This window comes from Leptonychotes weddellii, chromosome 2 (genome assembly GCF_054177405.1).
Source record: "Leptonychotes weddellii isolate Sample4059 chromosome 2, ASM5417740v2, whole genome shotgun sequence".
NCBI lineage: Eukaryota > Metazoa > Chordata > Mammalia > Carnivora > Phocidae > Leptonychotes > Leptonychotes weddellii.
The window spans coordinates 142669368-142683515 of NC_138370.1; the positions used below are offsets into that span (position 1 = coordinate 142669368).

The following is a 14148-nucleotide window of genomic DNA, read 5'->3' on the forward strand; positions in this document are numbered from 1 at the left end:
ATTTACTTACTCTTACCTACAAGGTTACTGGACTTAGGAAGAATTTGACATCTACTGGGCTGCATTTTTATCAGGGGCAGGATCATTTCACTTGAAAAGGTAGAACTCTCTCCTTTTGCTTTGATCTTGAAACTCCGTTCTTCGTTCTACTGTGTGTGAGGCAGATTTGGATTCTCTATGCAGCTGGTTGACTAAGTGTTGACTAAGAGTCTGCAACAGATCCCAGTTTCCCCAAGGCAGCTCGTAAGAACTAGAATTTGGGTAAGAAATGAGAGATCCCTATGTTTGCCTTAGGTCCTAGCTACAGTCTCTAATTCAGGCTTCCAGGAGGCTCGTATTTTGGAAATCATAATGGATGGCAACTCATGCATTGATACTTTGATCTACATGTATTTCCCTGTCTTTTATACTCCCTAGAGCCCAGAATGACAGAGGGAAATCAATACTCTGGCTTCTAACACAGCAAAAATTAACTGCAGGGTTTAGAGGGAGAGACGGAGAGAAAGTGGGGTGGGGGAGTGTTTATATGGAGAAGAGGGAAAGAGGTGGCAAGATGAATTTCTTGGTTCTTTTCTAATATTTCCCCTACATGGGCTGGTTGTTCTTTGTTTCATGTTCTTCAGTGTTCATCAAAGTCTCTGTTATACCTTTACAACTAACTCTCTTCTCTCTCCATAAGACATCCTTCTCTTGTCTCAACCCCTACTAAACTACATTTAGTAAAATTGGATTTATAGAAAAGACTTATAGGCATGTAAGGAAAAAATACTTAGAACTTTAGGGGAAAATTAAGGTCAGTCTCTGGCCTCATTCTTTCCAAAGAACATTTAATGCAGGAATGATATTTACGAAGTACTGAGGGAAAAGAAAGTAGGTCCAGGGATTTTTATTTCCAGCCAAACTGCAGTTAACATTCAAAAGCACTCACAATACACTGAAACAGGTGAGAACTCGGAGAACAACTTTTAGATATTCTTCTGGCAAAACACTGAGAACAAACTCCAACCAATCAATATATATGGAAGACCGACGCTGTGAGTAGAGAGCCCACAATCCAAGAGCTTTCCCAACTGTGCAGATTAGGGTTTGATACATGCTCGACCCCAAGAAGTGAGGGCTACACAAGCGAAAGAATGAAGACGATGGGCCTAACTAAGCAGCCTCACCTTCTTCGCTATACATAAAGTGCGTAGGCCCCGTCTGGCATAGTCATCCAAGTGTTTCTGGGTTTTCTCCCTTATTATCATCTGCTGTTTCTCCAGACTTGCTCCATCTGAAATAATTAACAAAACAAGTATTCCCACCAGTCTGCCCAATTACAGACATGTTTTTGCAAACAATGATACAGTTTATCCCACAACAAACAAAAGACCTTGTAGTTCTGAATCCCAAATGTACATTTATAAAAGGGACCCTGTGAATAAATCTTTCCCTTGTTTCTTTCTTCCTGGGGAGAGGAAAAGTACCAAGAACTTAATTATGAACACCATCCCCACACCGTCAGTAACAACAGTAACAAGAACTGTAATATGCTAGCTGCCACTCACTGAACACTCGCCATTTGGGCAAAGGCTCTATGTATACTGCATACAGTACGCCATTAAAGCTCCGAGGAACCTAGAAAAAGGGTGCGACACTCCCCATTTGTTGAACACAGAATGCGTAGGTAACTTTGCCAAGACACCGCTAATGGCAGAGGCCAGATCTGCACCCAGGTCTGTGGAGCGCCAAAACTTACATGCTTTCTCACCAAATCCTAGGCAGCTTCCCCCACTTTACCAAGTGCAGCTGATCCCCAAACATCCACGTGTTTCTCTTTATAAAGCCCATCGAGAGTGGCCTTTGAATTTCTGAGCCCTGCATATACACCCCCCTCCCCCGCCAGTATGAACTCACCTGGGGAAGCCGCTGAGAGCAACTCCATGATGGCCGAATCAGCACCCTTCGTATACACCACGACTTGGTTGGAAAGGGGGTGCCGAACGACAACAGACATTCTTTTTCTTACGGAGTCGAAGGGCAGGATGTGCAGGAGCTGAAACGTCAATGGCCCCAGAGCACCGAAGTCCACCACGACCTGCTCTGGTGTCCGGGACCGTAAAGTGCATTGGTAGGCCCTGGCGGCATACACCAAGGCCGCTTCATCGGGGCTCTCGGCCTCGTAACACAGGGTGGAGGCCGACGGCTGCCCGGGGGAGGGTGTTACCTCGCCCTCTGGGAGGCCCGGATCCCTGTTCTGTTGCTCAGTTTCTGTAGGGCAAGCAGAGTTACTAGAGCCCTGGAGGCTCTCGCTTGTGTGGGAGGCCTCTTCCTCCACAGGCGAAGCCAGTCTCATTCGACTGAAGAGGGAGAGTCTGCTCACAAAGGCATTTGGGACCCCAGGAGGGGGCTCTTTCCCACTGGCGAGAGATGGCGAACTTGATCTTCGGACAGACCATCTCTGGAAGAGGTTTTTAATCTCTTCCAAGGACTTTATAGGCATTCCACTCAGTGATGAGAGTCCAATCTAGGAGAGATGATTTGGGAGGGTCTCAATAATGCAGCCAAAAGCGGTTGACAACAAAGTTGAAGTCAAACGAGGAAAAACTTAGATAAGAAAAGAGAGTTACCACTCCTTAAATAGCTAGCAGCCCGCTTCATACTTAAAACTGCCCCCCCGAAAATATTAGCAAAAATAAAAATGACCATAATGAAAAATATGTGCTAATGTTGATGGCACTGTAAATTTCTACAGCCATTCAGAAAGAGATCTGACAAATGATAGCAAAAGATATAAAATGCTAATATTGCTAGTAGTGGGCATATTACAGCAGTGTTTCCTAATGAATAACTTAAAATATAGATAATCCATAATCTTTAGTATGTACATCCTAGCAATAGCAATTTAAAAATTGTAAGCAAAATAAGTATTCAAAAATAGCAAAATAGAAATATCTTCTTGAAATGTTATACAATATTTTAAAAATAAAATGTACAAAATCTATGGGGTGAAATTGGAAAAGCTATAAAAATATAAAAATTGTGTAAACAATTTAAAAATTTTAAAAATTGTGTGAGGCAATATAAGAAACAAATGAGTAATAATACACATTTTAAAACCCTGGAAGAAAGTAAGTCAAAAGATTAAAATGGGCTTTTCTCCTCTTTTATTTTCAAGATTCTATAAAAGGTTGTGACGACTTTTCTGTTGTTTTAAAAAGGCCGGTAAACAAAGTCACTTACAGAAGAGTTATCAGCAGAAATTATCAGCTTATCAGCTGATATCACATTCACAATGAATGTGAATTTCTATTGCAGAATTTTTTGTAATTTCTAGCCTGATTTTTTTGCTAGCTCTTAATTTTAACAGTGATTAAATGTAGAATTTAATATTATGAAGGCCAATTAATTAGATCCTAAAATTTTCTCATTCAGAAATACCCAAGATATTAAAAAGTTTTTTCCTAAAAATGATTAATCTTCTGACAGTTGGAGAAACACATGTTGGTCAATTTTCACACGTATCAGAACTCAGAAATGAAGAGAAACAATCACAGATGAGGTTTCATACTCTGTAGGTTCTGATTAACTCCTTATTATTCAGTCTCTGTCATTATCTCAAAATATCACCAAACTTTTAGGTTCTTATACCAGCAGAGACCTTCTTTCAGACCACAGGGTATTATAGTCTTTGGGGATAAGGCAACAATATTTTTCAAACAAAAAACACTAAGAAGTGCCTACTTTGGAAACAGATTATGAGAAAAATTGTTACATGAGGAGAAAAAAGAACATCCAGTGATTTATTCTCTAATTACATGATCACATTCCAAAGAGCAACTCTCTAGCTGAAAGTCTTATAAAAACACAGTTTTCTGATCAAATAAAAGCTTAATTGGAAATAAGTTATTTTTATGTTAAAGTTGACCACCTCTGAAGTTGCCAAAAGAAAATGATCTGATGGAAAATTAAAATTTAATTGGGTTGTGCCACAAACTGAATTTTAAGTGGATACGTGCAAAAGGGGAGAAAGTTATTATACACAAGGAGGCCAGCACAGCATGTGGTCAATCACTGGTCTCTAAAACAAGTTTTTCTTTGTAATTGAAAATGAATTTTCCCATAAATTCTAAACTACAAATAGACTTTTTAAATCTAGCTTTTGTGGGAACTGCAGCATCCTGGTACCTTATAAATGTATTGGATTTTAAATTGAGTTAGAACTACCCCAACTGGTACATGAAAATGGTACATTGTCATTAGACATGATAATGAACCCAATACTTTACATTTTGCTTGACATAATGCATATGATGCGGGAAGTCTCAGAAGCTTCAATTTGGGAAGGAAAACTAGGCAAAATGAACACAGCCACATTCTACTAGAGCTGTTCTCATCAGCTATCCTCCTAGAGGCAAAACAGTAGAACAGCACTGAGCCATACTTCATGGGTTCAAATCTCACTTACCCCACAAATTGGCCCTGTGACCCCAGGAAAGTTACTTAACCTCAATTATAAAATGGGGAATAGTGGAGTAATATTGCCTAACTTCTGGGGTTGCTGGGAAGATAACATGTTAATATCAGTAAATCACTTAGAATATCGTATGTGCACAGCACAGATTAAGTGATATATGTTAGCTGCTACTGTTATTATCATTTAGTAGTATTATCTACATAACAAGGCCAGTATAAGTACATTTAAACCCAAAGTTCTCTTGTGGAAAATAATCCTTGTTTGCATTAGAGACCTTACCTTTTGTCGTGGTTGGTTAGGAGCAGAAACCACTACTGTGTTGCAAATTGCCAATGCAATAAAGAAGTCTATGATGTACAAGGTCTCCAGTGGTGGATCTGGGGTAGTCTCATCTAGTGCGGTAAAAAGCTGAGGTGTAATCTGACTAAACTTGTCCAAAAGCCTGGTGTCTGGCACCACATCTGTTTCCTGAAAACCCAATAAGACAAAGTGTTATTACAGTAAGTATCTTACAATGAGAGCTTTAAATTGACATGAGAAGTAGCTTTTATAAGCAGAATCTATGAACCAGGAGATAGTAAACGTTATTCTTCTAAAAAAGACTTAATATATATGGTGCCAAGGGAAGTGAGAATAGGAAAACAGACCAAAAAAAATAAGGGAAAAATCCAGAATGCATAATACTGATGGAAAGTATCTTGATTATTAAACTCTGCAAGAGAAAGGAACAATGCCTTCCACCAAAATCTAGTTGATGGGTTTTCTTATTTTGAAATACACAGTTGCCAGAGCATCTAACAGCAAGTGATGATTCATCCAACAACTGAGGAGTACCAACTCTCTAAGTCAGGACATTATTCATACCATGTTATTTTAACAAAATATCTTATGGTTCAAATCACTACTATTATAAAAACAAAAGCAGAAACAAACAAAAGAACCTCTCTGAAATAAACATTAGTATGAGCAGGTGAACACATTTAAAGATCATTACCTAATAATATACTACAAGACATTAATGAGGGTTCCTCCAAGAGATTTCTGATCATCAAATATATTTGGCAACTGTATCCTGTGCCCTCCTCTTAAAGATCCTAAGTACAAATTAGCTCTCAGAAGTTCTGCTATTGAAAAAAAAAATCCGGCGCCTGGGTGGCTCAGTTGCTTAAGCGACTGCCTTCGGCTCAGGTCATGATCCTGGAGTCCCGGGATCGAGTCCCGCATCGGGCTCCCTGCTCAGCAGGGAGTCTGCTTCTCCCTCTGACCTTCCTCCCTCTCATGCTCTCTGTCTCTCATTCTCTCTCTCTCAAATAAATAAATAAAATCTTTTAAAAAAAAAAAATCCATTTTGTTTAACACAGTGCTTCTCACGCCTACTGAGGAGTACTGGTTTAACAAAAGAATGTTGTAGTAGAAATCTGTTTATAATCCAGTAACATGTAGACAATGCTTTAGAAATTTTTCAGATCAATCAAAAGAGGGACCATCTGCTACAAATCAGATTTTCACAAAAGCGTCACTGTATTCTAGAGGAGATGTGGATGTAGTTGGTTGGCAAAGCATACTGACTGCAGGAAAGCCAGGAGAGGTAATTTAGAGGCAGGAGTAAAATATGGAGATGTGAGACGTGTGATACTAGACTCAAAAGACCATGGCTTGTATTTTATGCGTAGGAGTTTGGTGAGAACTAGCCATAGGCTTAATAAGAGCATGGGCTGAAAATCACGTGGGCTTGGGTTCAGGTCCTAGACCCACTGCACACTAGCTGGTGGCCTCAGGCAGCTTGCTTAACCCACCGAGCTTCATTTTCCTCTTCGGAGCAATAATAAAAATAACACCTATATCACAAGGCGGGTGTATAAAGCGATGAGATAATGAGGAGATACCCACAACAGGAACCTCCAGGCAGGTTACCAGACTCACGATGGGTACAAACTATCTGCTGTCACATTCTTTTTTTTTTAAGATTTTATTTATTTGAGAGAGAGAGAGAGACAGAGAGTGCGCATGAGTGGGGGGAGGGTGGAGGGAGAGGGAGAAGCAGGCTCCATGCTGAGCAGGAAGCCCAATGCGGGGCTCGATCCCGGGACCCTGAGATCATGACCTGAGTCGAAGGCAGACGCTTAACCGACTGAGCCACCCAGGTGTCCCTTGTCCAAAGCATTCTTAAATTTCTACCTAAATACATCAATACCTATTGTCCTGTGATATTTGACTTAGCAAAATTTGAATTTTATTGCAGTTTGGTGGAGTTCATAGGCATCAATAACCTGATGGCTGTTCTCTAATGAGTCGGCCACATTTCCTCATGAATCTCACGTACACAGTAACCCTGCGCCCTCAGTTCTTCAGAGAATAATCCTTTCCTCAACGACCTCCTTGCCAGAGGGAACAGAAGAGCGTGGTCAAGTCTGAGAGACTTCTTTCTTACTCAGTGCTTAGTCAGCCAAGGGATGCTTGGGAAACTCGTTACATGGTATTTATCAAGGTCTCTGATTATAGTGTCATCTAGGGCTTGCGAGATTCCCTGGGTTGGAAAATGTTTCCAGAGACATCTGTCTCAGAACGCTAATATACAGTAAGCCAAACAAAACAAAACAAAAACCCAACTTATTTCAGAATGGAACTCTAAGAAATGTTTAAATTAAACAGGTTTCTTTATTGCAGCTCTTTTCAGAGACTTTGATGGGTATTGGGACTCTTCAAGAAAAGGTATGTGCAGGCTTCCCAAATTAAATTTTTTAGAGACGTCTGTTCTCTGGAACACATTTGGGATTGCGTTAGAGACCTTATAAACGTTTAGTGATTTCACTGTATCAACGATCTCTGCACTAGTAACTGGCTTCAGGACGTAAGGATTCTACTGCATCCCAAAATCAATCTAAGACCAATGAAAGGCTTCTACCTTCCACCTTTGTGGTAAACACTACTGACATAAAGTCAGTCTCACACGCCAGTCAGGGCATGTGCTGACTGCATGAACCGAGAACCTGGGCCATGAGCATGAGAAGAGAAGAGATACTAGAGCCCACCAAAGCTGGGGCTCTGGTCAGCAAAACTGTGTTTACAGAAAGTCCTCTTAATTGGGAGAAAAATCCAGAAACTCAGGACCACACAAGACAACTGTAACACAATATATGAAAGAAGAGCCCCTGAGATTTGAGGAAAGATCCCTATCACACTGCAGCTGCAGGCGTGGAGCATTCTTTCCCTGAAATTGGTCTCTCCAAATAAGTTAATCCCTAGTAACTAAGATATTTAGTTGCTGAACTGAAGAGAAGGTACAGAGTTATCACATGCAATTCTGATCTCTATGACTGCATCTACAGGGACCTTTCCTAAGACCCAAATCTTCCTCACTGAGACCCTGTCTTACAAAATTGGTTTTTGCTCTTTTTTCTGTGACGGACAGCTTCTGCCTTCTTGGAACTCCTCTCACCCGGAGCCAGGCCCGTACCACCCGGCTCTAAATGATTCCACGAGCGTGTCCTTCATAGAGTTGTAAGTTCCTTTAAAGGAAGGACCATCTTATATTGATCTTTGGATCCCTAACACAATACCTAGCACATGGAGAAGAATAAAAATTTATTGTACACGACTACCAAACACTTGCTGATTTTATATTGTACAAGTAGGCGCTGGAGAAACAGAATAAAAAGATGTCACTCTTCAGAAAACATACATAAACCCCTCCCACTTGGCCTCAAAGAGACATTTTTTTTTTAATGAAGAGAAAAGTCATCCTCCTAATTAAAGAATATAAAGCACAATGTGGATAGCTTCCTACAATTAAACAAAGCCTTATCTGGTTTCATGGTGGGACTCCAGCATCTTTGTCTGAATCCTATGTAACATCTATTTTAAAATTTTAGATTTTCAGGATTCATATTATGCCTTCCTACCAGGTTGCAGGTTTCACGTTCAGGTTGCTTTCTCTTTTTTCTCCCTCTATTTGTATCCAAATTCAACAAGCAAACGCTGGCCAAGACCCCTCTTTGCCCTCTAATAGTGCTGGTTGAAGCTTTAGGGTGGCCTTAAAACGGCTCCCCATTCCTCCCCCAGTTCCACCAGTAGCCACGGCTCTTATTTAATTTCCCACTGCCATCCTAGTCCAGTTTTAGGGGCTCACTGGCCCACCTCGGCAACTTCGGCTGAAGTATGGACGCACACAAGCGTTCTTCTGGCTCCCTCAGATTCCTGACCACCACAGACCTGAAGGAAAAAGACGAGCACCACGACCACACACGGACCTTCCTCCCCCACAGCACGTTCACCCACAGCCCCTTGTTTCTGAGCCCTTGCCTGTGCCATACATTGTCTGCCCCACATGCTCTTCCTTTTCTGCTCTGCAAACCCCTACTCATTAGTTTAATCCTAACTCAAGTTTTACCTCTTTTCTCCTCACCCCTTGAGAGTTCATCACTCCCTTCTTTGTGCCCTTACTCTACTCTGGATTAACCCACTATTACTGCATCTATAACATAGGATTATATGTATGTATTTATATGTCTGTCTCCTCTACCTAGAACAAAACTGAAGGACAGGGACATGTCATATTCATTTTATATCCCAGTGTCTAGTATTTTGCCGTTTTTCACTAAGCCATTCATTCATTCATCCCATCAATATTTTTTGTTGATCTGTGGTGTCAGGCACTCCTCAAGGAAAGAGGGGTGCATAGGACAGATAGGATCCTGGCTTGCATGGAGCTCACATTCTAATGAGAGGAGACATCAGATCCAAACACTAACCTGTGAACAAATAAGATGCTTCTAGACTGAGACAGAGAGAGACAGGGTGGGGATGAGGGTGGAAAGAACTTGGGATTAGGTGGTAAGGAAGGTTTACTGAGGAGGTGACATCTAAGCTAAGACCTCAATGACAGAAAGGAGAACCATATAGAGATCTCAGAGAATAGTCACCCAGGTAGAATGAACAGTACTCTCATTGAATGAAAGCAGAGAGAGGATGAAAGCAGCACAAAAACACTGGCTTACAAAGAAAAGGTTTCTATTTCAAATGGGTAAAATGAACCCAGGACTCAGGGGCCTCAATGACATTTAATTACCAAAGGTTGGCATATTTTTGCCAGCAGCCTGCCAAGGATCCTTACTCCCTGGCTCTCAGCTTGCCTCCCCATCCAAGGTGCCATCTTGCAATCTTCCATTTCTATACATCACGGCTCTCAGTGTACTCTTAAGCTGGTATTCTTAACCTGGGCTCCATGGACAGGCTTCTGCAATTGTACGCAAAATTTTTACAGATGCTAATTTTTCAGGACAAAGAATCTAAAGCTTTCTCAAAATAATCGTAAGTCTCCAAAAAGGGTAAATTCAACTTGTCTAGAGCAAGAGTGAGATGATCTCATATTTCAAGGAACACCTACCTCTTTATCCTATATATAATGGTGTGGTTCTGAAAATCCAAAACCAAACAACAACCCCAGTGTGTCTATGCAATCAGACTGACACATGGCCTTGAAGTATAGGGCAAGTAAAAACAAAATGGACTGAGTGGGGAGACTGAGCCTGGTAAGCAGCTTCATTGAACAACCCTCAAAACTACTTCTCGAGGGGCACCTGGGTGGCTCAGTGAAGCATCTGCTTTCAGCTCAGGTCCCAGGACCCTGGGATCGGGCCCCTCATCGGGTTCCCTGCTCAGTGGGGAGTCTGCTGCTCCCTCTCCCTCTGCCTCTCCCCCTGCTTGTGCTCTCTCTCTCTCTAATGAATAAATAAAATCTTAAAAACAAAAACAAAAACCTACTTCTCGAGAATGGACACACAAGTCACTGAGCTAGATGTTGAGTAGTCAAGATATAAGTTCTTGCTCTCAAGGAGTTAACGGTGTATGTCAGAGAGAGAAATAAGGCCTGTGTAATGGGAGCCAAGGAAGGGAGGGAATGTGTAGACAGAGCTCAGAAACTGAGAAGAGTCTGAGAAGTCTTCAGAAGGAAGAATATCTAGGGGCGCCTGGGTGGCTTAGTCAGTTAAGCAACTGATCTTGGTTTCAGCTCAGGTCGTGATCTCAGGGTTGTGACATCAAGCCCCGAGTCAGGCTCTGCAGAGTCTGCTTAGGATTCTTTCCCTCTTGCTCTCCACCCCCCGACCCCTCCCACCGCTTGCATGCAGGCTCTTTCTATCTCAAAAAAAAAAACCATGTATAATTAAAAAAAAAAAAAAGGAGGAAGAATATTTAAAGTAGTTTTATAAGAAATAAGTATTTCATCAGGTTTGGTAGACAGAGGTAGGTTGCCAGTAGGGAGAATAAATTTTAGATGGAGGAAATGGTACAGATAAAGGAACAGAAATATCATTTTTTTCTAAGAAGACAATGAGACTAAATCAGGAAACTGAAGGGTGGGTGTGGCATAGCCCCACTGGGTTGCCAATGCCCTACTACTTCCAAGTAAGCATGAGTCAACAGGTGGCAACTTCCCGTGGGTGAAAAATGTAAAAGATCAGTAGAGGAATAGGTAAAAAGAGAAGAAAATAGATATCTATTTCTGATATAGCCTTTTTTAAAAGATTTTATTTTCGAGTAATCTCTACGCCCAACATGGGGCTCGAACCCACAACCCCCAACGAGATCAAGAGTCACGCGCTCTACCAACTGAGCCAGCCAGGCGCCCCTTTTTCTGATAGAGCCTTAAAGAGAGTGCACAGAAGAGGTGTATGCATTCTTTCCCTATTTGTCTTTTAGAAGTTGGAGAAAAATTAAGTCTAGATGTTTGATATATGTGCTGCTGAAGCAAGTCTAGATGTTTGGAACAGTCTGACCTATGGCAAAGACACAATATGACAGGTTTTGTATCTTTAATGCCACAGAAATTAACTAAATGAGTTGCACTGAAATGATCGCCCTCGTTGCTGCAGTTGTCATTGGTAACTTTGAAAAGAACCAGGAGAGTCCCCTTAAGGCCTTTCCGGGACAAGTGAGACCACTGCGGTCTACTCAGATCACATCTCTACTATGAAAACCATACAATAAATTCAATGCAGAAACACAAAAGATTCCCCACAGTGGATTCGTTCTTGTTAGGCCACCTATTTTAGACATCAACCAGTTACTGGTCTCATGACTGGGGAATCCTCATCTTGGTAAAACGCAAGTATTAATGAATTGTGGAAGGCAGAAAAGGCAGCTGGATTTTTACAGAAGCAATTTTAAGTACGACAGAACTTGTGACCTCTAACTCTTCCATGGAAGTATCGTTCCTCTTTCCTATCTTCCGCATGGCCCTCTATAGTTTCCTGCAGCAAAATGGGTTCGTCAGTGGGTATAACTAAACAGTTTCCAAAACTTCCCTCTGGGAATCAAGCAACACCCAGCTGAGCTTTAAAATGGAAATACCAGAAAATGTCATTCTGAGGACTGGGAAAGGGGAAGAAGAGGACACAGGTGTGGTGGGATGTGGGGGAGGAATGCAGGAAGATAAAAAGGCCTTGGAGGGTACTTGAATTTGCCTGTGATTCAGGCATCCTTCCCTGTCAGAGATAACCCCGTTAAGCTTTGCTGGCTCTGAGAGTGAGCCTTGGTCCTTAAACCCCGGCAGCCTTCTTCAGGCTCAGCCATGATTGGCCCTGATCAGAAATACCATGCTTTTTCAGAAATGATATACTATCTCTCAACACTGAATCATCCCACAAATTAGGAAGTCATGATATTGTTTGCTTATATTTCTAATGATGTATGGCAATTACACTAAACTGCAATTACGTAGTCTCTTCTCAGGTAGAAAAGACAACTGTGTTCGGCTTTGTCATAATTATGAGGATGTTCTTTCATTATTCATGACGGATATGCAAAATTCAAGTCACGCATTCACACTTACAATGGGGCTACTAAAAGCAGCCTGTCTGGAGTGAGGCACTTCACTGGCTCCTTCTCCACTTCCCAGAGCTAAACAGTTCCCAGCAAGATGATTTGAGGATTTACTTCCCAAGGGCCCATTATGAACCGTCCTGCAGCTGGGGGCCCTCGGTTTTGCCATATTGCTGAGGGAGTCGCTGGGAGTGTCTGTGGAATCTTCATCTTCAGAGACAGCTTCCTGGTAGGACTCTAACCTCTTGGCTGAGAGAGAAAAATCACACTGGGTCATTACCTGAGAAGAACCATTTGCAGGTTAAATATGTCAGGCATTTACTTCAACAGCTCTTACACATCATCTCCTCCCTTTTCAAGTCTGCCCTCCAAACTCCCCTCCCCAGATTCCCTTAATTAACTTACCTCACTGAGAAAAGTAGAAGCAATTAGAAAGCAACTCCCTTCTTATCCCACCATCAAATCTACCAACCTATCCACATCTGTATCCAAACTCTGTTTTTACTACTACTACTACTACTACTACTGCTACTGCTACAGTTTCAAATGCCAAGCTCTCTCCATTTGTGATCTGCCTCCCACCCCTCTGGCTTTCTCAAGGACTTCACCCTTACAATTCTCCCCTTTATGCCGACACCGATCTCTCCTCAACCAATCTCATGGCTTTCTGTCCCTGTCTGCCCACCGACATTACTCCTGGCAAGGTCACCCATGAGCTCCACATTACCAAATCCAATTAGTGCATCTGTCCATACCTTATCTGCACTCTTAGCAACATCCAACAGAGGTCACCATTCTCTTCTTGAATGGCTCTTTTGGTTTCTCCGACACCATGCATACCTGTTTTTCCTCCTACTTTAATGGCTGTTCCTTCTTAGTTTCTCCTGCTGTCTTCTCTTCAGCCCTCAAATACGGGGTTGCTACAGGAATTCTCTCCCTTCTCCACCTATATATTCTTCCTTGGTGATGACATCTGGTCCTATATTTGAAATATCATTTCATACACGCCTGACTTCCAAACCTGTAACTTCAACTCCAATTTCTAATTGGAATCCAGACTCCTATATACATCTAACTCTCCACTTGATACTTCCAGTTGGATGTGTAGTGGGCTCTTCAAGCAGGTATCTGCAGAGCTCACTCCCTTACCTTTCTCAAGTCTCTTATCACATCCCTTGACAGCAAAAATTTGCCAGATTTAACCACACTATTACAAATCCTACTTCAGCATTTACCACCATCTACACACTATAGATCTTGTATTTATTTTTTGAAACATCCAGTGGAATATAAACTCCAAAAAGGCAGAGTTTTGTCTATTTTGTTAATATGATATTCCCAGAGGCCAAAGCAGTGGCTAATAATAAATATTTGTTGACTAAATAGATAATAGATACCTTAAATTTGATATGGCCAAAATAGAACTCCTCCTCACTTCTCCCTCAAGCTTACTCTTCCTCTGGCCTTCCCCATCTTTGTAGATGGTACCTAACTATTTATCTAGCTACTTATGCTAAAACTCTAGGAGTCTCCTTGATTATTCTGGTCTTCCCCAGCCCCCGTATTCAAAGCATCACCAAAAGCTATCTATTATTTATCCAAAATATATCTCAAATATCTCAAACTCTCTCCATCTTCATTACCTTAGTCCAAGCCACCCTCATCTCTCAACTGGACCAGTGCAAACAGCCTCTTAACTGGTCTCCTTGCCCCTCTGTACTCCATTCCTCAACCAGTAGCTAGAGGGATCTTCCTAAAACATAAAGCAGAGCAGATTACTCCTGCACAAAACTTTCTTTATGTTGGCTTACATAACTCAAAATGATCTGACCTCTGCTGACTTCTCTAACATTCTTGCCCCTTCTTCTTCC

At 41.6% G+C, this 14148-nt stretch overlaps 1 protein-coding gene and 1 non-coding gene across 6 annotated transcripts in view; both read right to left on the reverse strand.

Moving 5' to 3' along the window:
* ATP10D (ATPase phospholipid transporting 10D (putative)) overlaps positions 1–14148 on the reverse strand; it is a 94901-nt gene that overhangs the window by 28372 nt on the left and 52381 nt on the right. For all 5 annotated transcript variants that reach the window (XM_081812414.1, XM_081812415.1, XM_081812418.1 and 2 more), the window contains 4 exons: positions 12288–12526; positions 4736–4924; positions 1897–2506; positions 1167–1273 (listed from right to left, as the gene is read on the reverse strand). In XM_081812414.1, coding sequence (XP_081668540.1) covers positions 1167–1273; positions 1897–2506; positions 4736–4924; positions 12288–12526 — 1145 coding nt within the window. The remainder of the gene's footprint in view (positions 1–1166; positions 1274–1896; positions 2507–4735; positions 4925–12287; positions 12527–14148) is intronic.
* TRNAK-CUU (transfer RNA lysine (anticodon CUU)) lies at positions 11004–11080 on the reverse strand. The gene has a single exon. It is a non-coding gene; the product is annotated as a tRNA-Lys (tRNA).